At 63.3% G+C, this 24536-nt stretch overlaps 1 protein-coding gene across 2 annotated transcripts in view; it reads right to left on the bottom strand.

The window, feature by feature from the left end:
- Positions 1-24536, bottom strand: part of SLCO3A1 (solute carrier organic anion transporter family member 3A1) — a 158824-nt gene that overhangs the window by 118435 nt on the left and 15853 nt on the right. For both annotated transcript variants that reach the window (XM_062204536.1, XM_062204535.1), the window contains exon 2: positions 615-1077. In XM_062204536.1, coding sequence (XP_062060520.1) covers positions 615-1077 — 463 coding nt within the window. The remainder of the gene's footprint in view (positions 1-614; positions 1078-24536) is intronic.

Genomic DNA, 24536 nt, shown 5'->3' with positions numbered 1-24536 from the left:
AAATGAGGGGTGAGGGTGAGAGGCATGGCAGTCCCTGCCCCGAAACTGACCCCCAGCAGTGCCCACACACTGGCCCAGCTGGCCCAGGGGTCGCTCACGGCTCAGCAACTGGCCTCCTGCAAGCTTCAACCCCAGACCCACGCACGCTTCCATCCTGCCAGCATGGAAACAAGGACAACACAGCATCGACTTCTAAGTGTGTGTGTGCACACACCCACGTTACTGCTTCCTAAACACCCAGCGCCATCGCAGACAGGAAACTCCACCGAGCTCGCCACCTGCCAGACACAGCAGACGCTGCCAGTGCAGAGGGCTCCCCTTCGCAGCCATGGAATAACAGCGACCAGCGTGGTTCTGACCCTGACAAGCCGGGCTGTCCGACACAGGGCCCACAGCTAACGCCAGACAGCCCAGGCACACAGCCACCCGGAGCGGACCTCGCCCTGCCCCAGGTCTTTCCGTGCTCGGTGGAGAGCAGCGTCAGCTGCCCACAAGAACCACCCGGAGAGCTCCACACAGCCCCAGCCAGGCGCGCTCCGCTCAGGACCCACCCAGGTGCGCCGCCCTCCGCGTGCACGCCCCCGTGGCGCACGCCCCCGCGGCCGCAGGCCTACCTATGTAGAGCGAGGAGTCCTTCCTGCGCACGTGGTCGTCGATGTAGGAGACCCCCAGGGGCTGCACGGGGGTAGCACCGATGCCCAGCAGCACCTGCGCGCCGATGAGCAGCAGGTACATCATGTTGGTGGCCGAGCGCGTGCGGCACACCAGGTCGGGGTCCGGCCCGCGCTCGCCCGAGCCGTTGGCGGTGCACGTGTCGCGGCTGTCGGCGCCGCGGCGGATCTCGCCCGCCTCGTACTTGTACTGGTGCGTGAGGAACTCGGGCAGCGCGGACAGCAGCGCGCCCAGCGCCATGACGATGCCCCCGCAGCCGATGAGGCGCGGCCGGTGCCCCCGCGCGCCGAAGTAGCTCACGAACAGGATGAGCGCCAGGTTGCCGATCTCGAAGCTGCTGGCGATCACGCCCACGTCGGCGCTCTGCAGGTTGAACCTGCGCTCCAGGGTGGTCAGCACGCTCACCTGGGGGCGAGAGCACATTTCAAAGCCGGCTCCTCCCCGCCCCCCCTCCTGAAGCCCCAAGACCCCACCCAGGCGGGCAGCGTTGACGCCCCTCGCACCCGGCTGCACCCTAGAAGGGTCTGGCGACCATGGCCTGGGCCCGGGAGCACCCCTTCCCCATGCAGGTCCGCAGCGCTCGGCGCAGACGCTCGACCTGCACACACGCCCTGTGCAGTCCCTGCCCAGAGCACACAGGGGCGAGGGCTCTGCTCCAGGGTGGTAGCAAAGCTCGCCCAAAGAAAATAAACTCAAACTTCAGAAACCGTAGGCGAAGTGGGTACAACTAGCGTGGCTCAACTGGCTAATCAGCTCTTGGCTTCCCTCTGGAATATTCCAACATAGGCTTCCTGGAGTTTGTCAGTAACCGACAGCAGGTGTTCTAGGTACACGGCCCTGCCGGGAGCCCACACACGCTTTGGTGATCCTCCCCACATTTGCTTAACAAAGTTTACTGAGCATCCAGCATGCCTGGCAACGAAGGATGGGAAAACGGGGAAGAGCCCACACCTGGACTCGAGAGGACACTGGCAGGAAGGGACACAAGCCCAAGGGAGACACCTGGCAGGGAGACACAGACCCAAGGACGACACCTGCGGGGAGGTAGACAGACCAGGATGGCACCTGGGGGAGGGACACACAGACCCAGGACGGCGCCTGGGGGAGGGACACACAGACCCAGGACGGCGCCTGGGGAGAGTGACACACAGACCCAGGATGGCACCTGGGGGAGGGACACACAGACCCAGGTCGGCACCTGGAGGAGGGACACGCAGACCCAGGATGGCACCTGGGGGGGACACACAGACCCAGGATGGCACCTGGGGGAGGGACCCACAGACCCAGGACGGCGCCTGGGGGGGACACACAGACCAGGACGGCGCCTGGGGGGGGACACACAGACCCAAGGACGACACCTGGGGGGAGGTAGACAGACCAGGATGGCACCTGGGGGGGGACACACAGACCCAGGACGGCGCCTGGGGGAGGGACACACAGACCCAGGACGGCACCTGGGGGAGGGACACACAGACCCAGGACGGCACCTGGGCAGAGAGACACACAGACCCAGGACGGCACCTGGGCAGAGAGACACACAGACCCAGGACGGCACCTGGGCAGAGAGACACACAGACCCAGGACGGCACCTGGGTGGGACACACAGACCCAGGACGGCACCTGGGGGAGGGACACACAGACCCAGGATGGCACCTGGGGGAGGGACACACAGACCCAGGACGGCACCTGGGCGGAGGGACACACAGACCCAGGACGGCACCTGGGGAGAGGGACACACAGACCCAGGACGGCACCTGGGCGGAGGGACACACAGACCCAGGACGGCACCTGGGCGGAGGGACACGCAGACCCAGGACGGCGCCTGGGGGAGGGACACGCAGACCCAGGTCGGCACCTGGAGGAGGGACACGCAGACCCAGGTCGGCGCCTGGGGGAGGGACACACAGACCCAGGACGGCACCTGGGGGAGGTACACGCAGACCCAGGATGGCACCTGGGGGAGGTAGACAGACCCAGGACGGCACCTGGGGGAGGTAGACACAGACCCAGGATGGCACCTGGGAGAGGTAGACACAGACCCAGGACGGCACCTGGGGGGAGGGACACACAGAGTCAAGGACACACTCAGTAACGGGTGATGGGGGGGTCGTGAGGGATCAGCCACCACAGGGAGCCCCGGGGAGATGTCTGCACCTGCCCCTCCTGTGTGTGCCGGGGCCAGGGCACACGGATGAGCCCTGGCCACGGGTGAGCCCCTGACGGGCAGGAAGGGCGGAAGTCCATGGTGTGATTCAGTGCCAGAGCAGAAGTGGCTGGAAGACGGTTGAGGCCAGATTAGAAGGAGCACCTGTCACTGTGAGCGACTCAGGCGACCTGGTGCTGTGTGGGACCAGAATTCAGATCCCAGGCTCGGGAGGAAGTGACGTGAACCCTCAATCATCTCTGTGACCTTGTCCAAGTCACTTAACCTCTTTCTCCCGGGTTCTCTTAGCTCAGAGCCCTCTCAGGTGACCACGGCCACCTCACTCTGTGCTTGAGCGTCCCCCTCTGGGAAATGGGGCAAGGGTGCCACCTCACAGAGCAGGCGCCAGGGTGAACCGCAGAGCCAGTGCACACTGGGGGAGGGGTCAGCTGTGACCCCCGCTGCAGCCTTGTCTACCCGTGGGCAACAGCACAGTCAGGGTCATGGCAGGTGCAGGGAGGAGTGAATGCAGCAGAGAAAGTGGCCAGGCTGTCGCCGCTGGAGGAGAAGAGGCCGAGAGCAGGGAATTAGGCGAGCAGCATCCTAGGGGCAGCTCCCCACAGGAGACACCGGGCTGGCTGCACCCTGCCACGGAGGGCAGGGGGAGAGCAGCAGGGATCCGGCCGTTCTCCCAGGGTCTAAGTACAGACCCTAAGTCCCATGCACCCCTGCGGGCACCCGTGCTACCCACGTGCCTGTGTGCCAGCTCCCTCCTCCCAGCCTCCTTTTCCACCCCACACGTTTAAGGGAATGGCGTTTGCCCAGAGGCTCTCAGCTCCACCTGCACACTGGACGCACTTGGGAAGCGTAAGTTCAGCCGCCTGACCCCCCCGCCCCCCGTGCAGGTGGACGCAGGCAGACCCCCCCCCCCAGTGGTCTGGGGAGCAGCCTGGCCCTGGGATATCTTCAGGGCTGCTCAGGTGACAGGCACACGGTCTGTGCAACATCACCCAACACACACGCGCACACACACACACAGGAGGGGGTTACGGCAGGCTGCTCGACACTCGTCAGCCCCAGAGGCAGCTGGGTGCAGAGCTGCAGGAGGCACAGCCCTGGGCAGGGTGCCAGGGGACGCTGGCCGCCAGCTGACCACGGCCGCTGGGGGAGAAGGGCCAAGGAAGCCGACTCTCCTCCTTGCCATGAGGCGTGGGGACGCACGCGCGCCCCCATCCCTGCAGCAGGGGGGCCCAGGCGAAGTCTCAGGCAGGTGTGTGTGTTCATGGTGATGGATGAGGGCAGCCCAGATGGAGACAGCCGGGGGCAAAACGCACAGTAATGAGCCTTCCAGACAGCACCTGTGCCTGCCGCGTGTTCCGGCTCAGCCCCGCTCCTGGCAGAGCAACCCACGGGGTGGCAGGGAGGGGCAGGGCCCCTGTGTCCATGACCTGTGGCCTCGGGGATGCTGTCCAATCCACAGCTCACCTCCACAAGCATTCTGAACAGATGCCATGTGGCTCGGTTAGACCAGCAGCTGCCGTTGCAGCTCCTGGGAGCCGGGGTTCTGGGAAGATGGACCAACCCGTGTGCATGCGCCCGTAAAGCCCACTGGTGGGCAACCCCGCCCCGAGGGGGGTGCAGCTGCAGGGAGGAAGCCACACGTCGGGCCGGTCGCACCCTGGGCCGCGTGGAAATGGAGCCGGCAGAGCAGGATGCGGCGTTCACCGGGCTCCTGCCGCCTTGGTCCCAACAGGAGCCGGCTTGCATCTCACCATTTCCTGGAGCGTTTGGTAAAAACAGATTCCCAAGCCAGGATGCAGCCCGGGGGCCGGGGCTTTATTAGGGCTCCCAGGGTCTCTGACGCCACTGAGCACCCTGCATGCCGGCACTGGCTCGCTGCCTTCCAGAGCCAGGCTCCGCAGCCCCCACCTGCAGCTTAATCACCCCATGGGCCTCAGACCTCGGTGGGGAGGGGGGCGGAGTCCCTCCACCTGCGAGCTGGCGCTTCCACGAGCTCCTGGCTGCTGGTGCCCGTGCCGCTGGCCAGGGAACCCCCTCCTCGGAGCCCCTGCTCTGCTCCCTCTCCTCCAGGGGCCACCGCGCCCAGAGCGTGCAGGGCTGTGAGACACGAGCTGAAAGCACTCCCCGCACGTCCGGCTCAGACGCCCTCTCCACCTGGGTCACGCGGGCTGCACTGGGGGCTCACCTCTGTGTGTGTCCACGTCACGGCCAGGCAGCCTGCAGCCAGGGCTCAGCCTCACAGGGAGACTCCATTCCTATGTCCCGAGGGCCCTTGGCGGGAGCACGTGGGGGCCTGATCACAGGAGCCCTCTCTCACCAGCAAAAGCAGCCAGCCAGGGCATGGCTGCTGCAGAAGCAGAGGCGCATGGGAGCCCCACCTTCTCGTTCTGGCTTGAGTGGCCTCACCTGGGGGCTTCTGCGGAACAGTGCTGCCCCGCCCCCATCCCACCTGGACCGGACGTAATTCACGAGGTGGGCCTGGGCACCTGTGCAAGAGCCGGAAGACCCTGAGAGGCGTCTCACCTGGCATGACCTGGCGCCCAGGTGAAGGCTGAGAGAGCTGGACACCGAAACGGGCAGCCGCCTGCATCTCCAGCCCCTCGCGGGGGCACTGGGCAGGGCTGGGGCCCCCAAGCTGCCCCCGGGTACCCGGGGGAAACCACAGCTGCAGGCTGCACAGGAGCAGCAGGCCCCAGATCCTGGGGCACACGCTGATGGCAGGCAAGAGACGGCTCCCTGCCCACTGAGGCGAAGCCAAGGGCCCGGGGCCAGCGTCACGGTGCAGCAGGCTAGGTCACGGCTGGCATCGCATATCAGAGTCAACTCTAGTCCTGGCTGCTCTGCTTCCAATCCAGCTCCCTGCTGACTCACCTGGGAGGGCAGCAGGGGACGGCCCACGAGCTTGGGCCCCTGCGAGCCAGCACATGGGAGGTGTGGCGTTCCAGGCTCCTGGCTTCAGCCTCCCCCATACCTGGCTGTTGGGGCCATTTGGGGAGTGGATGGAACCTCGAGCTGCTCTCTGTGTCTGTCTCTAGCACTCTGCCTTTAAAATTAATGCATCTTTTTTTTTTTTTTAATGGGGGGGGGCAGGGTTCCTGATCAGCATTTGGCCCAGGTTTTCTGTCAAGGACCAGAATAAAGCTCTTGTAGCAACTGCTCAGCTCGGCTGCTGTGGCGGAGAGACAGACCCGTGGGCACGGCCGTGCCCCTGCGGCTTCATGTTCAGGAAGAGGCGCTGGGCTGCCCTGGGCCGGCTGCACCTGCTGTAGCTGCCCCTGCGCTGCCAGCCCCCGACCAGTGCAGTCTGGGAAACCACGTCGTTCCCGCGTCTGCAAAGGCAAACCCAGGCATGAGAACACCTGACGGAGCGCACCTGCCAAGAACATGGAGACGGGCCGGCAAGTCTGTTTCTGGATCCCACAGAACAGTCTGCGGGTGACTTCAACTCCTTGTCTGAGGTGCCTGAGCAGGCTGGGGGGAGCAGGTCCCTGCCGCCCACCCGCTCCTGCTGGCCATGGGCAGAGCAGACACAGGCGCCCAGAGGGAGGGGAAAGCGGGGGCCACGCACAGCTCCCCGCTCCCCGCCCACCGTCTCGGCGCTGGAACTGTCGCACACAAACTCAGGCTGGACGGCGTGAGGCCCAGCGGCGACCTCGGGAACGGAGGCTTAAACTAAACACAGGCTTAGGAAGTCAAGACTGGGGAGGCAGAGGTGACCAGAAAGACAAAACGGAGCCAAGACACAGGCACCATGCACCACCAGTGCCACGTGCCACGAGGGAGACAGAAGTGGCCCAGACAGTAACAAAGCAGACGGCAGTGAGCCTTCGCGGTACGGCGGGGGCAGGAAGCGCAGTCCGCAGCTGCCAGAGTTTCACCTTACACGTCCAGTTTAACAGAAAAAATCGAGAGAGACAGCAACAAGCGAGAGGGAAGCACAGCCCTCATCACGCAGGGGAGACGAGCAGCCATCAGAAGTCTCAGGGTGAGCCTCTACGGGGGGCGCGGCCAACGGAGGGCTGCGCGCTTAGGGAATCAAATGAGCGCGGTGAGGACTCAACAGAGAACGCCCAGTGAAGAACAAAGCCAAGTATGGCATTGAGGGCGGCCGAGCGCTCCAGGGCACGTGTAACAGGAGCCTCCTGAGGGCAGAGAGGCAGCAGGGCAGCGTCTGAGGGCCAGAGCCGTGGCACAGGGCTGAGCCGCGCTGGTGACTCCAGCATCCCGGCTGGGAGGCCCAGTTCAAGTCCTGGCTGCTCCGCTTCTGAGCCGGCTTCCTGCCAACGCACCTGGGAAGCGGCAGAAGACGGCCCAAGTCCCTGGGCTCCCGTCACTCGCGGAAGAACAGGACAGAGTTCCCGGCCCGGCGCCTTGGCCTGGCCTGGCCTGGTTTGGCCTGGCTGTTGCAGCCATTTAGGGAGTGAACCAGAGATGGAGGACTTCTCACTCTCTCTCCTACTTGTTGCTCTATCCTTCAGATAAGTGAATAAATCTTTGCCAAAAAAAAAAAATAATAATAATGGCCCAAATACCCAAAGTGTGGTGAAAAACATCACCCTACAGGTCCAAGAAACGCAACAAATCCCCAAGGACCGGCTGGTGTGGGGCAGGCTTTGGGGTGTCCTCATCCGTCTTGGGGTGCCTGGGTTTCAGTCTGAGCTCTACCCCAATTGCGGCCCCCTGCCAACACGCACCCGAGAGCCCGGGTGTGGGGTCCCTGTCCCCGACGTGGGAGACCGGGGTTGATCCCCAGCTCCCAGCTTTGGCCTGGCTCACGTGGGGGTGAACCAGCCGATGGTGGCTCTCTGTCTGCCCTGTCTTTCTAAGTAATAAAAGAATGGGGCAAACACAGAGACCCACACCCAGAGAAATGGTTCTGTAGTGAGCAAAGCCCAACAGGAAACACTGAAAGCAACAATGTTAAAAATAACAGCCGCACGGCACCCCGGTGGCCCGCGGTGACAAGGACGGTGACAGCTGACTTTCCGAGAGGCCAGGAAGCCTGGCGTGACACGCTCAAAGGACCAGAGAGGAAACTGCCAACCGAGATGTCTATATTTAGCAAAACCGGCACTTGAAAATGAAAGCAAAATAAACCTCTTCCCAGACGACGCCAGGAGGACTCACTGCTGGCCCACCCTCCCTGCACAGAGCCCCACAGGGATTTCCTGGGGTGCAGGGAAGCACCATCGTCCCGACACTCCAGCGAACGCTAAGGAAGACGGGGTAAGCCCCAGCCTGCACGGGCGGATTTCTCCTGTTCTGCTAACTCCTTGCACAGCACAGTGACGCTGCGCTCACAGCACACAGCGAGAGGACACACGACCCACGTTCACACCCATCAGGATTGGTTCAGTGCGTGGTACAAGGCGTGGATGGAAACGTCGCACGGAGCCCCACAAATATGTACGGCTACTGCTGATAAAAATACAAGGAAAAGACATATTGTACACGCAGTCACTAAGAAAATAATCCAAAACACAGCGTGGCAGACGGAATTGAAAGTAGGAAACACTGAAGGAAATACAGAAGAAACAAAGAAACAAAGACTTGGGACAGAAAACAGACATGCGCCCCGGATCACCCAGCAACAGAGCCCGGACACACCCAGCCAGAGTGAAGAAGGAAAGGACACAGCGACTTCCGGGGACACGGCGACTTCCGGGGTGCCAGGGTCGGGGAGGTGAAGCTCCCACCCCACAAGCAATGGCAGAGCCAGCAGGGACAACCGGGACACCAGCCACCAACCTCGCGCTCACTCAACAGCCGGACGGCACCAGCTCCCTCCTGAGGACAGGCAAGCTGACCGCGTGGACGCGCGGGTGTCCGTGAGCTTCTGGAAATCGGCTGGGCGTCCCGAACCTCAGGGAAGCGCAGATAAAACCACAGACAGCTGCCACTACCCACCCACTGGGGCGTCCACGGTAAAAATACACAACGACCCCCAGCATGCCCATGGACGGGGAGGGACGCGGCGGCAAGGTGGTTACAGCCCCTCCGGGAGATGGGAGAGCGTTTTCTTCAAAATTAGACACAAATTTGCCACACACCCAGCAATTCCTTTCCTGGGTGTCCACCCGAGGAGAGCGTGGAAAGACCTGACAGCAGTGTTGTGCACAAGAACCCCCAACGGGAGACAACCAACGCCCACGGATAGCCAGCGCACACACAGAACGTGTCGCGCCCACAACTCCGACACCAACATCACCCAGCGAACAGGCAGCCCGAACGCCAACACCCACAGGCGGCACTCGGGCAGAGCCCCACAGAGTCTGCGGGTGGAGGAGCTTCGACAAGACCACGCCCATGTGGAGAAGCTGGACACGGAAAGGCTGTGGGGGCGCTTCAGAAAGCCCAGAGAAAAACAAACGCATCTTCTCACTCCACTGCCCCTGGGCGTCTGTATCTGATTCCAGGACACGCCCAGCAGACAACTCTTGGGGGGCGAGGGTGGACCGCAGGTGAGCAGGGAAGCCTCTGCGAGCACGGGAAGGTGTGCAGGCGGCCAGATGCACCTGCTAAGAAACCCTGAGCTCTGGTGCACCTGCTGACAAGTCCCTGCCTGGCACAGGAGGGTCGGGGGGATTCCATGGTAGCTAAGTCACCCCAAATCACACAGAAGCTTAAAAAGACAATGTGGGCCGGCGCCGCTGCTCAATAGGCTAATCCTCCGCCTTCGGCGCCTGCACACCGGGTTCTGATTCTGTCCCGGATGCTCCTCTTCCAGTCCAGCTCTCTGCTGTGGCCCGGGAGTGCAGTGGAGGATGGCCCAAGTGCTTGGGCCCTGCACCCCATGGGAGTCCAGGAGAAGCACCTGGCTCCTGCCATCGGCAGGAGCTGCGCCGGCTGCAGCGCGCCAGCCTCAGCGGCCATTGGGGAGTGAACCAACGGCAAAGGAAGACCTTTCTCTCTGTCTCTCTCTCTCACTGTCCACTCTGCCTGTCAAAAAAAAAAAAGAAAAAGAAAAAAAGACAACGTGTACAAATGGCCCCACCTCTGGCAGGATGGGGCGAATGGGAACAGGAAATGGGGGGGGGGGGGTTCTGAGAGGCTTCCTGAGCCAGGCGGTGCCGGAGCTGAGCTGGTCCTGCAGAGCCGGCAGCCCCGGGCCGAGCGGGAGGAAGGACGGGCCCCTGTGTGGGGACCACGAGGCTCAAGGCGCAGACGGGAGCAGGCAGGAAAGGTGTCGCCAGCAGTGAGCTCGCTGCCCAGGCACAGGGCTGACCGGGGCCTCAGGAAAAGCCGCCACGGGTGTCCCCCAGCCTGGCCCAGCCGCCCTCCTAAGCCACGCTCTCTGCTTGTTCTAGGCCAGAGGCGATGGACTTTGTATTGGTTTGGCCGGGCTGCGTTCACCCCAGCGAGTCCACACTTCAGAAGATTCTAGAGTATGGGGGGGGGGGGGGCAGAAATTGGAATTTTAAAACTGTCAGGAGATTGTGATGTTGTTGTTGTTTTTTTTTTTTTCTTTTAAAGATTTATTCATTTGTGTGTGAGACAGAGAGAGAGAGAGAGAGAGGGAGAGAGAGAGGGGGAGACTGATCTTCCATCTGTTGGTCCACTCCCCAAACGGCTGACACACTCAGGCTCATCCAGGCTGATGCCAGGAACCAGAACCCATCCAGGTTTCCCACGTAGGGGGCAGGGGCCTAAATAATTGGGCTGTAGATGTTTAACTTTCTTTTAAAGATTTATTTATTTGCAATGCAGAGTTACAGAGAGAGGGAGAGAGAGAGAGGTCTTTTATCACTAGTTCACTCCAGTAGCAGAGGCCAGGGCTGTCTATCTGAAGCCAGGATCCAGGAGATTCTTCGGGTCTCCCACACGGGTGCAGGTCCCAAGGACTCAGGTCATCCTCCACTGCTTTCCCAGGCCATAGCAGAGAGCTGGATCAGAAGAAGAGAAGCCGGGACTCCAACCATCACCCTCGTGGGATGCCAGCACCTGCTACACCACAGCGCCGGCCCTGGTGATGTCCAAAGAATACTAAAACAGGGCTAGGAGATAAGCTGGAACACCCAACTTCCCGGGGTTCTTGTTTTAAAACCTACAAACTGCATTCATGACAACGACCGAGTGGTGGGGTGGGCCCTGTACCCAGCCCTGCAGCTGCCGGCAAGGCCCTGGGCCTCTAGGCTCCACAGCGGGCTGCCGATGGGAGAAGCCAGGTGGCCTTCCTGGGACCACACAGCTGGGGGCAGCGGAGACGGGGCTCTGGGCGGGAGCTCGCTGGCAGCAGAGACGTTCTCCACACACGGTGGCATTTTCTCAGGAGACCTGCACGCCCAAGGGCGAGCACCTCCTGCCCCAGCGGCCCCACACTGGGCACTGTCCTCCAGTGCATGCTCCACCACCGGCCACTCGGGCCTGGAGTTCCAGGACCAACACTCCGCAGCCGCCCTCACCAACGGGCGCCCTTGGACACACGCGGCCATCTCAGTTACAATGAATTAACCTCCAACACAATTAAGGCACAGTTCCCCAGCCACGGCACTGCATGTCCACGTGCTTGGTGGCCACATGTGGCCAGTCCTCCCCTACTGTGTCTTGCCCATGGATAAGGCACACTGGCAGCACCGCGGGAAGCTCTAAAGGACAGAAATGTTCTAGAACTCCGTCTGGGCCCAATTTCCTACGTGGCACCCGCCTGCCTTGAAGAATGCTTACGGAGCTCCTGCTACGAGCCAGCACCACACTGAGAGCTGGAGAGAACCACAACCATAGGACAGAGCACACGGCCGCGGCACCCACTATGGGGCGGGAACTGTTCCAAGAGCATCGCACCTTCCTTATCTCATGTCTGCACTAGGCACGCACGTGAAAGGGATTCTATTATCATCCACACTTTACATAGGAGGAAGCCCAGGCACGGGGGTGGGAGACAGCTGCTGGCAGGTCAGGATTTGAACCCAGGCCCTGTGATCAATGGACATTTACAAGGGCGTTCCTGGGCTGTGATGCCAAGGGCCTTGCCGTCAGCACGGCCAGCACATGTGGCAGGACCAGGGCCAACGTCCTCTCCTCCAACTCATGGCAGGAACGCAGCTCGGGAAGTCACCACCCAGCTGTCCAACTCTGCGGCCCTGGGGTCACTGTCCACCTTGCCCCAGGTTAACCTGTGAATCTGGGACCCCCACCCCCACCCTGGGCACACGGCAGGGACAGGGAGGTGCTGGCAGGGGACCCTCCAGAGGCCCCGGCGTTCTATGACGCTGCAGCCAGCTCTGTCCTTGGGGTAAGAACCCTGCCCCTGGGCCCTGTGACAGCACGGGGACACCTCGAGCCTCAGGGCAGGGCAGGCCAGACTTGGCACTAAGACCCCAGGCAGCCCCCGTGGGGCCGGGTCCCTCACTGGGTCGGAGCCCCACTCTGTAGGTCGCTGTGGGGTTGAATGCCGTACCCTACAAGCATCGTGGGAGCAAGGGCGTGCGGGGAGGGGCTTGTCCCTCGCTCATCCAGCACAGGGGTCCTCGCACCACAGCCCTCGGCCGAACCCCATCCGTCACCTGTCCCTGGAAGCCGAGCGCCCCGGAACAGGGCCAGGCACGTCTGAGGGGTGGCCAGGGCGGCATTCCTGTTCCAGCAGCCGGGCTGAGGTGCTGAGTGCTGGGGACGGGGACCGCACGGCCCACAGAGCCCAAGATGTCGGCTACCCGGCTCTCCACACAGCAAGGCTGCGCAGCTCGGGGTTGGGGGGGGACACACCTGGGTTTGAGTTTCTGGTTTATGCATTCGGAGCGTGGACACCGAAGTGGCCGGTTCCCATTCGGCAGAAAGTGTAACCTCCCGGGTTACAGGAGTGTGGCCCCACGGCGGGCACTGGTTGGGGCTCCCACTGTCCCAGACAGGGTTCCCACGCTGAAGTTGACATCAGCGGCCATGGATCAGGGCAGCGTTCTAGGGCTGGCCCTGCCAAGGAAGAGGGAAGGGGGCAGGATGGCCACCGGGGACACAGCTTAGCTCGCCCTCGAGGGGTCTGAAGACCACGTGGCGACCCTCAGAGATCCACCAGTGGGGAGAGGCTGGGCCCCACGCCGCTCACGGGTCTGACCCTGGGTGCCCGCTGCGCTGACAGGGGCCTGACACCAGGCGAGGTGGCCTCCGGTGCACCCCAGCTTCAGCAGAGCCCCCCACCCTGGCTCTTTCTAGGCAGCGGCTGAGAACTCTGGTTTATGGAAGGAGCACACGTCTCCGGCACGATACCCCGGGCCCAGGAAGAACAGGTTCCCCGTGCAGGAGCCGACCAGGTCGCCTTGGCTGTGGCGGGCGACGCTGTGAGAACAGTGGAGGTGCTGGCTGGTCCTAGCGTGAGCACCAGACATCTGTAGATCTGTAGGAGGCGTCTACCACGGAGCAGCTCCTGTGCCGAGCACGGCCACGGGCGCATCTTTCCCAAGCTCACTCGGCCCCATGAGACAAGCGCTGTCACGGCTCCACTTTGCAGAGAAGCAAGCTGAAGTTCCACATGCCCAGCGCCACCTGTGACAGGGAGGAGCAGCCACTGGAACCCAAGCAAGGTGACTGTGGGGTCGCCCTAGGCACTCCAGCTGTCTGCTTGTTAACAGTTGAACAGTGGGGCTGTTGAGTTGTCACCAAACACCTGCCTCCCGTAGCAGAGCCCCTGGGCTTGAGTCCCGGCTCTGCTTCCAAACCAGCTTCCTGCTACCGCGCACCTGGGCACTTGGATCCCTGCCACGCACGCGGGAGACCTGGACTGAGACCCCAGCTCCCAGCTCAGCCGGTGCAGCCCCAGCCGTGGCAGGCATTCGGAGCAGTGAGCCAGCACTGCCTCGGTCTCCTTCCGGTCTCTTGGCCCCTTAAGTAGATATTTAAAAACTCCAACAGTTAACACGTGTCGCTGGCGGACCTGGACCTGCCCAACTGCAGTGAGGTGGATGAAGAGCTATGGGAGCCAGGGCGTCGAGCAGGCAGACGACACTGGCCCAGGGTGTGAGAGCAAGGTGCGCCCAGTCCCCGGGCAGCCTGGAACCCACGCCCAGCCCAGGCAGCCCCTCACTGTGTAGCAGCCGGACAGCAGGCGGCATTCTCAAATCACTAGTGGAGCAACCAAACCAGACTACAAGCAGGCGCACAATCAACTCTCTCTTCCTGCCGTGGCTGAACACTGCTGAGCGCAGGCCACGCCAGCTGCTGCCGCGTGGCATGGAGCGGGCTGGCTTTTTCTTCTGCTTGGGGCTCTGTGTGCACGGAGCACACGCGGCGAGGGGGTGCTGTCGGCAGAGAGGGTCTCATCAAAGCCTGGCACCGGGGGCGGCACAGCTGCTGGCACTCACTTCAAAGAGGAACGCCCACTTGTCCACGGCACACGGCTCGCGGGCAGAGCGAGGCCTCAGGTGCGGCAGCTGCATCCCCTAAACCGCGTGCTGCCGGCGTTCATCACACACAGAAGACGGGGTGAGGGCAGAAGACGGGGTGAGGGCAGCTCCAGAGGGACCCCAGGACTGTGGGCTGTGCAGCAGCGGGGAACGGCCTGTGCCCTCTGGGATCAGCTGCACGGGGAGTAAGCAAGCCCGGGACCATGCGTCGCTCCTGTATGAGCGAGCTCCAGCCTCTTTCTGTCTATGCCGGACGTGGCACTGGTGGGGCGATGGCGGTGACACTGACCCTGGCCTTCTCAGGACAAAAGGCCAGCAAGGACCCTAGAGGGGAACGGGGGTCCGGACACTTTACAGGTGAACCCTCCCCCGCCGCAGCCCAGGTCAGCAGAATTCTGCCACCTTCAGAGCCTGGGTTCTGCAGGCCTACAGGGAACGGGGAGCACCTGCTGGCACCTGCCACTCAGCAAGCTCGTTAAATGCCCACGATCCTAAGCAGTCACAGCTCCTAACGAGAGCCGATGCTGGGCCTTGTTTGGCCTGGGAGCCATGGCCGCAGTGAAGCTGGGCCCTGGGCTTCTGTGTACAGCTGAGGTCCTGGAACAGCCCAGAAGCAGGCTGAGTGCAGGCTGGGGTCACTGAGAGGTCACGGCGTGGCCACACCTGTGCTGGGGTCACCTGGCTGAGGGTCACGGCGTGGCCACACCTGTGCTGGGGTCACCTGGCTGAGGGTCACGGGCAAGGTCACAATTGTGGAAGCTGCACCACTGCTGTGCTGGGTCTCACCTCTGCTCAGAAGGCAGAGCACCAAAAGGCAAATCAGGGGTCCACGTCAGGGTGCCCCTGGCCACCCAGGGGGATGACTCCACAGGCTAGACCTTAAGCAGGAGCTGGTCTGCCCACGGTGGTGCTGTGGGCCAGGGGCTCCAGCAGGCCTGGTGGGAGTCCCAAGTGCTGACATCTTATAGCTGCTCAGGAAAGCAGCCAGTGAGACCAAGGTGCGCTGCTCTTCACCTCCAACGTGGAATGCCGTGGCTGTGCCACTCATGGGGAAAACGTCCCACGGCTCGATCAGGGGCCACCAAAGGGACGAGGGGCTCACTGGGGGAGGAAGCACCCCGAGGCAAGGACACAGACAAGAGTAGGGGTCCTGGGGAACGGGCCAGAGCTGCCAGACCCAAATCCCACCTAAGGGGGACCAATTCAGCCTCCCGGTGCCCCAGGGCCCTGGCTCCGCCCAGCAGCCAGCTCTCTGCTCTACCCACCGCCGGACACCAGGGAGAGGACTCTGTCCTGAGGACATGCAACCGCTCACAGCCGGGAGGCGCCAAGGACAGGCGGGGGCCCAACGACCTTCACAGCAGCTTCAGGGTCAACATTCTGCAAATGCCATGCACCGGCCGCCCGAGGGCCGCTCGTGCAGCCCAGGAGGACGGTGGGGACCCTGGCACAAAGCCCTCTTCCTGTGCCGCGGGCTTCCCACACGTGGCCGCAGGAATTCAGCAGCGCCTGCCGGCTCTGCCTGGGGAAGGGGCTGTGAGCTCGGGAGAGGCCCTGGCGGGGGTGGTGGGCGTCAGTTCTTGGGCCTGGCGCAGGCTGCAGAGAGGAGCCAATGGCGCTGGGCCTCACCCGGGCCCCATCAGGTGACCCGGGGCACAGGGGCAGGCTCGGCACCCCCACTTTGTCCCCATGGGGTGGAGCTGCTGCTTCCCACAGAAGCAGTGTGGACCAGAGGAGCTGCACCAGACCCCTGCTGCGGGACGGGGTGCACCTGCTGCACCTGCCTCCCACGCCTCACGTCCACCTTCACCCACACGGCAGGGCTGCCCCTAATGCCTTGGAACCAGAGATGCTCACCTGTGACACAGCACAGAGATGCAGGTGAGCCCCCACCCAGGACCTCAGAAAACCGCACCTGTGACACGGAGACGCAGCCAGGAGCCCCTAACCGAGAACGGAGACCCTTACCTGTGACACAGGTGCACCTATGTGTCCCCAATCAGGGCCTGAGACCCTGACCTGTGACACAGAGGAATAGGTGGATAAAATCTACACAAATGTCCAACTCCGTAACAATCCAGGATGGCTCTGGTCTCCAGCACTTTGAACAAAGGATGCTCGACTTGGAACAGCCGTGCCAGTGCCACAGGATCTTACAATGGTTACACAGATTAACCCACAAAAACCTGAAAACTGGGGTCAATACTCCACACCATTGACTGGTAATGGAACTCTACATGTGATGCCATGGGGTTAAAGTTTGCTTTTCTATTTAAAACAATTAGTTTTTAAAATTAATCAACATTTATTTTCATTTTATTTGAAAGGTTGAGGAGAGAGGTCTTCCATCCACTGGTTCACTCCCTGGCTGGGCCAGGTGAAGTCGGGAGCCAGGCCTCCTCCCGCATCTCCCACGTCGGTGGCAGGGGCCCCAGCACCTGAGCCAGCTCCACGGCCTCCACGGCACACGCCCACCAGCAGGAAGCTGGAACTGGAAGCAGAGACAACACCTGCCCCCGGCCCTCTGACATCTCCGGCCCAGGAGAGCTTCTGCAGCTGGCTGACTGTGTGCACCCCGCCGCCCCTCCCCGCTGTCTCCGGCTGTCCCCTGCGTCTCAGTGCTGGGAGGGCAGGGGACGAGGGTCGGACATGGAAGCTCGGGCTGCACAGGGCCCGTGCAGCGGGATGCCGCTGAGCTGGAATGTGGAGAGGACAAACACGAGGCTGCCTCCAAGAGCGGCTGGAACTGGAACTCCTGCACACAGGGCGTGTGAGGAGTAGCTGCGAGACCACGGGTCGCCGGCATGGTCACTGAGGGCTGTCAATCAAAAGCTGGCATTTAGAACCCGCAGCTGTTTCAAGAGTGAACAAAGGCATAAAAGAGGCCAAATCGCAGGGAACAGAGCAAGGCGAGCCCTGCACAGGGCAGCTGTGTGCCTGGAGGTGCAGGAGCCGTGGGCTGCAGACTCCGGGTCCCAGGCGTCTCGGGGTGCCCAGGTGAGGCAGTGCCCAGGGGGCCACCCCAGGGCTGGGCAAGGACTGGATGCTCTGGTCCCAGACTGGCATCCCCTGGGCCCAAGCCCCTGCTGACACAGCAAGCGACAAGTCCCCAGGTCTCAGCACCCATTTCACAAAGGACGCATCCCACAGGGGTGGACTGAGTGATAGCCGGCTGCACACACAGCAACCGAGGGGCAGGTGCTCTGCTGTGACCCCGCCTTGAAGCATGCGTGAACCTCAAGACCAGCGAGCACACAGGGCACTGGCTCTGGAAGGCAGGGCGGGTGCTGCTTCCCCGCGCTGGCCTCTCACCTGCCCAGCCAGGGGCCTGGACGCCTGCTCAGCTACACCGCGGCACCGCCCCCTGCTAGCCAGCACAGCCCCTGCAGCCCGCCCGACGCCGTACACGGGCAGGGACGTTTGCCAACATGCGGTGTCGCTGCTGCCGAGCGTCAAGCTCTCCAGAAAGTGGCGGCTGTGCTGGGAGGCGCCGCCCTCAGGGCTTCTGTGTCCCAACAGGGTCCACTGCAAAGGCGGCCCTGCAAGAGAGGAACCGGACCTGGCCAGGGAGGGCAGGGCAGGAAAGGCAATGGCAGGAGGTCCAGGTTGGTGCTGAACCCCAGGAGCCGACAGCCACAGCCCTGCTGCCCGTGCCCACGCCTCCTCCCCAGCCCAGGGCCAAAGGGACGCACTGACTGACTCCCCAGGGGGCCGGCGCCCCTGCCCAGCCCGGACAGGGAGTCCAAGTGCTGACCGCTGAGTGACAGACGCTTTCAAACCAAGTTCCCCTGAGTGGCTTTTACAGGTCCAGCGCCAGTGCCCAACCCAGCTCTCTCCTGGTTGCATGGCCGAAGCAGCGGGGGAGGCTGGAGGTGGGGCCGGGGGGTCAGAAGATGGGGAAATGACCGATCTCTGTGGGAAGAGCAACGTCCAACCGCTGGGCCTGACAGCTCCGCCCACTCCCGATGAACCCCATGGAGAAACAGGGACCTGTGGCTGGGACGTGCGGGAGGGCTCGGGGCTGCTCTCCGGCGGTCACACAACCCCGGAGCACGCGTGGGGAACGGCCTAGCGGAACGCTCTTCCCAACAGCAAGTGACCGGTGAGCCCGCAGAGGGGACTTCGTCCACGCCCTGCCCCAGAGAGAGAGCTGGGGTTTCCGTCACCCCCAGGGTCTCGGGGCCCCGCAGGACGGAAGTGACGTTGGCCTCCTTGGCCGTGCAGGATGGAGCCTTCTCTCGGCTGCTGCAGGAGAAATGCAGACCTCACAGTGCTGCGGCCGCTCCGTGCATCGGACGCCAGCCCCACCCCGAGAGGCCACGGACGCCCCTGTTCTCACCAGTGGCCGAGCCGTCCCTTCGCAGAGCCCTGCTGTCCTCCCAGCAGGGAATGGGCAGCCTGGGCACCCTGCATCAGGAAAAGCACCGCCCACACGTCCCTCAGGGGTGAGCGGCTGAGCGGGTGGCAGGTGCACACTGGCCCGTGCATGGCCCTTTCTCCTCTGAGACGCGGGAAGGGGAGGGCGGCTGGCTTCATGCAGGTGTCCTGCGCGGAGCCCGCCCCCTTGGCAAAGAGCCCAGGTTCCACCCAGGAACCTCCGTGCTGTCCCTGCTGCCACACAGGACGGCAGTCCCCGGGCGTCTCCGTCGCAGCCCCAGCACCACCAACGCCTCCTCAGGGTCTCGGTCAGGGTCTGACTGCGCACCAGAACCCAGTGGCCACTGCCTGGAATGGCCGCAGCCAAAAAAGCCAGAGATGGACCCCAGAGGAGGGGGGCCACGTGCTCATCCAGCCTACGCCTGGGCCAGGCACTGGTGCACCCAGGTGGACGGGGCCACCTTCAGAGTCAGGCCTAGCGTGCCGGGAGCAGTCACACGGATCCCCCCACCTTCCTTTTTCTCTCTCTCGTATCCATTTCTTAATTTTCAGCCACGTTTTCATTCACAACCTAAACACAGATGTGGACTTTCGTGGCGTGCACGCACCATGACAGCCACACTGTGGAAGCCTCCGCCTCGCCCGCGTGCCCTGGGGGTCCCCAGCCACGAAGTGAAGTTCTCTCTCCCTGCCCTTTGGATGGGACGAACCCTCACCCCCACCAGCGACGTCACCGTTCCCACAGTGACTAACGCACTCCCAGCGCAGAGTGCAGATGGTGGCTTAGAACAAACAGGGCAGTGGAACCAACGCGTGCGTCCAGGTAAGAGGTGAGGGAGCAGGTGTGCACCGCGGCGCCCCCTGGGGGCAGCGGCAGGTCGGCAGGACCCTGGCCTGCACAGGGAGCTCCAGGGCCGTGGTCTCCCCACCCACACTCCCACGCGGGACGTGGTGACCACGCCACACGGGACACTTAGGAACGTCCCTAAGTGCAGGGGAAGCCAAGAACAACCTCCCCGAAGACCCCACGCGGCTTCCTCCTGAAGACGTGTGTGACAGGGTGAGGGGCGGCACCTCCACTCTGGTTTACAACAGGGCAGGGCAGGGCAGGGCGCGGATCTGTCCCTGTAGACGCCGGCAGAGCTTTTGGGGGAGGCCCATGGGAGCCCCTTTCCAGTGGGGGTGTCCCTGAGTGCCCAGCACCTGGCAGGGCCAGGCAATCAGAGCAGCACAGTGAACAGGCCTCGGGTTAGCCGTGAGCTTCAGAGAAGACACGCAGGGTGACAGAGAGGAGAGGCGGGGCCAAGAGCCAGAGGAAGACGAGGGGCTGCCAGTGTCTCTCCACGGGCTCCGCACCACACTGTCCACGGAGCGCACAGGGGCCTCTGCAGCACGGAGCCGACACGGAACACAGGAGACACGTTCTTCCCCGTCAGGAGCGATGGCACGCCGCCGATCAGTGATAACCCTCTGAGCGGCCGGGGACACGGCACCCATGAGCCCAACATGGGGATGAGGCGCCCATGAGCCCAACATGGGGACGCAGCGCCCACGAGCCCTACGCGGGGATGCAGCACCCACGAGCCCGATGCGGGGACACAGCACCCATGAGCCCGATATGGGGACACAGCGCCCACGAGCCCTATGCGGGGATGCAGCACCCATGAGCCCAACATGGGGACGCAGCACCCACGAGCCCTATGCGGGGACACAGCACCCATGAGCCCGATGTGGGGACACAGCACCCATGAGCCCTACGCGGGGATGCAGCACCCACAAGCCCTATGCGGGGACACAGCACCCACGAGCCCTATGCGGGGACACAGCACCCATGAGCCCGATGCGGGGACACAGCACCCATGAGCCCTACGCGGGGATGCAGCACCCACGAGCCCTACGCGGGGACACAGCACCCATGAGCCCTACGCGGGGACACAGCACCCATGAGCCCTACGCGGGGATGCAGCACCCATGAGCCCGACGTGGGAACAGGCTTCTTTCTCCCTCAGTGGACCTGAGTCAAACCACAGGGCCCCACGCAGACTGGCCGATGAGCCTCACCTCCAGGTGATGGTGACAGGTGGTGGGGCAGCAACGTGGACATGGGGTCGGCCTACAACGGCCTGAGTGGAGGGAGCGCGGTACCCCCCGGCCCCACCCTCTCCAGTCCATACAGGGCCCTGGTTAGCAGAGGGCAGAGGCGGTCTTACGTCCACACCTGCAGTGCAGGCCGTGTGCACGCAGGTCCTCCGGGCAGGAGTACCGGAAGGCTGTGGACACAACCGCCGCAGGCCCTGGCAAAGGCCGCCGAGCACAGGCAACAGCTCCGACCTGGGGCCTGCGGGCCCACTGGCTCCCAGCTGAGACCCTCAGGGCTCCTGCGGGCCCACGGCTCCCAGCTGACACCCTCACGGCTCCTGTGGGCCCACAGCTCCCAGCTGAGACCCTCACGGCTCCTGCGGGCCCACGGCTCCCAGCTGAGACCCTCAGGGCTCCTGTGGGCCCACGGCTCCCAGCTGAGACCCTCACAGCTCCTGCGGGCCCACGGCTCCCAGCTGAGACCCTCACGGCTCCCACAAGCCTTCAGTCTGCAGACACTTGAGACCTGTGGGAGGGGCCTTCCTGTTTGACAGGGTCAGCCACTGGCCCACAATAAGCAGACTGGAAAGCGGGGGTGAAAGGTTGGGGGGGTCAGGACCTGGAGCAGCATCCTCTCGGGGGACTGAGACCCCCAGACTGGAATTCTAGAAGACTCCAGAGCAGGGGTCAGAGAGCTCGCTCTGTTAAAGGCCAGGCCGTGGCTATTTTAGGATCCGCTGGCCCTTCGGCTCGCCACATGCTCCCGCCCCATGACCACACGGTGAAAGGAATCTGTGCGGCTATGCTGCAGTGACAGGCAGCAAGCAGGCGCCAGGCCGGACGTGGCCCGCAGCTGTCACTGTGGAGTCCGGCTCTGAACTACGGTCACCCCTGCCCGTCAGCTGTGCCCACGTTTCTCCTCTGTGGGTTACAGCTAAACCTTCCGAGCCAAAAGGCTCTGGGAACGGCCTCCAGGCACCAGGGCAATGACAGCGATGCAGGTGCATCAGTGTGGCATGGAGCAGGGGACACCCCGGAGCAGGGGCGTCGCCAACCCCTGGTTACAGACGAGGAAGCAGGAATTCAAAGCGAGAGAGCCCACCCAGGTCATGGATGACAGCCGGGGTGGGGGGGGCTGGAATCCTGGTGTCGGCCTCAGAGCCAGGGTCTTAACCGGCAGGTACGGTCAACCACAAAGGCAAGGCAGATGCCCACGGTACAACGGTGCAACTGCGAGGAGACCAGGGAAGAGGGGGGCCGGTGCAGCCAGGCTGGGCAGGGGCTTCCCAAGAGGTGCAGCCGGGGTCCCCACCACTCAGTTGCAGAATGGGGACAACACGGCCACCTCCACAGGCTGGAGGAGCCAGCGTGTGCCACCCACTTCACCCGCCGCCAGGCAGGCACACAGCGAAGGCTCAATGAATGGGAGCGGCATTACCGTGGTAGCCAAGTTAGCGCCTACTCACGGTTCCGGCGGCTGCCTGGTGTGTGACAAACACACTCAGAGCGCGACCCAGTCCCCGGCGTGGACGGCCCTTCCCACGCCCGGCGCTGCCTGTCCCCACCTGACGCCGCCCATCACCACCCAGCTCTGCCCTCCCCACCCGCTCTGCCCGCGGTCAGCTCCCGCAGCAGACAGGAGGCAAGCAGGCAATCCAGCAGGAGGTCCTCGTGGGAATCCCCGGCCACTTTGCTAACATAACCAGGCCAAACCGCATTGCCAGTGCATAAGGAGAAAAGTGCAGACACATCGAGGAACCCGGAGGATCCTCAGACACGCTCAGAACGGGGACCTTCCGCAGCCGAGCCGGCCCGGCCCCTCAGGAGGTCAGCGTGGAAGTGGAGGGACACTCTTCCACGGCTCCCGTGGGGAAGCCACCCACGCCAACACGGGCAGAAAGGGAAACAGAACTGGAACAGGGAACGCCGCGCCGGGGAATCTCGCTCAGCCCGCACACGGAAGGAAACTGACATGAACCTGGACGTGACGCTCGGTGAAAGCTGCCAGTCACGGGAGGGCAGACAGTGTGCAACCCCGTGAACGGGAGGTCCTTACGGCGGTCAGACTCGGCCAGACAGCAAGGGCAGCCGCGCTGGCCACGCCGGCAGAAGCGGGGACTGGGAGCAGGTGCTCAGCGTGCACGGGGTGTCAGTCCTGGGGTGGGGGCGGGCTCAGAGGCAGGGGGTGGCGAGGGCCAGGTGGCACCTCGAGGTGCTTTGCTGGGTTCTGGGTCACAAAAATGCACAAGATGCTGGGGGCAGGAGCGCTTCGCCACAATAAAGCAACTACGGAAAGGTCAGATGACAAAATGTTCAATAGGTTTGTGGCTGCTTAAAGAACAGACACACAGAGCAGGCAGAGCTAGGAACAACAGCTATGGCAGCGACCGGGCCACAAGGAGCCTGGACAATTTCACAGCACAGGAACCAAAACCTACGTTAGCTTTGGCACGAACATGACATCCACGCATGTTCCTGTAATGTGCATTTCCACAAACTTCCCGAAGAACCTCGTGTGCGTGGGCTTCCAGAACATTCAGCACCAAACAAATTTACCACTCAGCGCCACTTCCCGCGGGTGCCTGAGGCCCTCGTGCCGCAGGGACGTGGGGGGAGCTGTGACTTCCGCTAGAAGTGCCACGGGGTTGTGGCCTGACAGGAGGGCGGCCCTACATCGTGGGTCAGGGGTGATGGCCCTCACTTTGGAAGCTCCCCCTCGATGGCTCTGGGCAGGAGGGCTCAGCAGGTGCCAGCGGCTGGCCAAGTGCACAGCGACACCCCAACCCTTGGGCCCCTGCACCCCTGTGGGAGACCCCGATGAAGCTCCTGGATCCTGGATTCAGCCTGGCCCAGCTCTGGCCATTGTGGCCATTCGGGGAGTGAACCAGCAGATGGAAGACCTCTGGGAATTTTGTCACTTGGTGTGGGGGGGTGAAGCGTGGCAGGAACAGCACACGTGGCCTTGTTTCTGAGAGATGGGACATGCAGATAGTGGGGCGGCAGGTGACCCCACAGCGCCACCACACAGTGACACGGCGAGCCGGCTGTGCCTGGGGAAGCCCTGCCCAGAGCTCTCCTGGCTGTCAGTGTGGGCCTGGGGCAGATCTGCTGGGTGGTCTCTGGCACCGGGAAGCTGCCACGTCGTCCACTCTCTCTTTGCTGGATCTGGGAAGAGAGCACGGCTCCTGCCGAGTGGCACAGATATGGCACCTGCTGCACCAGCTCTCTGGGGCGGGGTCGCTGTGCGAAGACGGATTCAGAGCAGGGCGGCCTGAGAGCGTCAGGACCCAGCACCGGCTGTGCCAGCTGCAGCCGGCTCGGAGCTCCGAGCCCTGCTGTCCTGGTCGGCGGCACAGAAACACGGGCCAAGCGGCCCTCTCCAAGCGCTGGGGTCAGAGAATTCTGGAGATCTGGGGAACCTGCGTACACGCGGTGAGCCGTCTGGGCAACAGGACGCAGGCCGGAGCACCCGCTGCTAGGCGCGCACACAGCCCGAGGGGGCGTGCACTCCAGGTCACCTGTGTCCCCTGAGGTCAGGCGTGGACGGGGCCACTGTGGCCTCACATGAGCACTGGGAACTCACCTGAGCTTGCAGCACCCTGTGCCCCGGCTCGGCACGCAGTGGCATCTGTGTCCTGGGACCGTGTGAGAGGGAAACAGCATGGATGTGCACGCCGGCACGGGCCACGTCCTCAGAACTGATCTGTTTCCCAGCCACCAGGGCAGCGCTGTGGCTCCCTCCCCCACCCCCGCCGTGGGGCTCCCCTCACCCTCATCATCCCATTGCGTAATTACAGGAAGAACAGAAATCAGTGGAAAGCAAAGAGGACCCAGAGCTGTCAGGAGCAAACCCAGACACAGGCCACGGACGGTGCACAGTGGACGGGCACACAACTCCCCCTGCCTGGCTG

This window comes from Lepus europaeus, chromosome 11 (assembly GCF_033115175.1).
Source record: "Lepus europaeus isolate LE1 chromosome 11, mLepTim1.pri, whole genome shotgun sequence".
NCBI lineage: Eukaryota > Metazoa > Chordata > Mammalia > Lagomorpha > Leporidae > Lepus > Lepus europaeus.
This window is presented reverse-complemented; position numbering and strand designations above follow the sequence as displayed.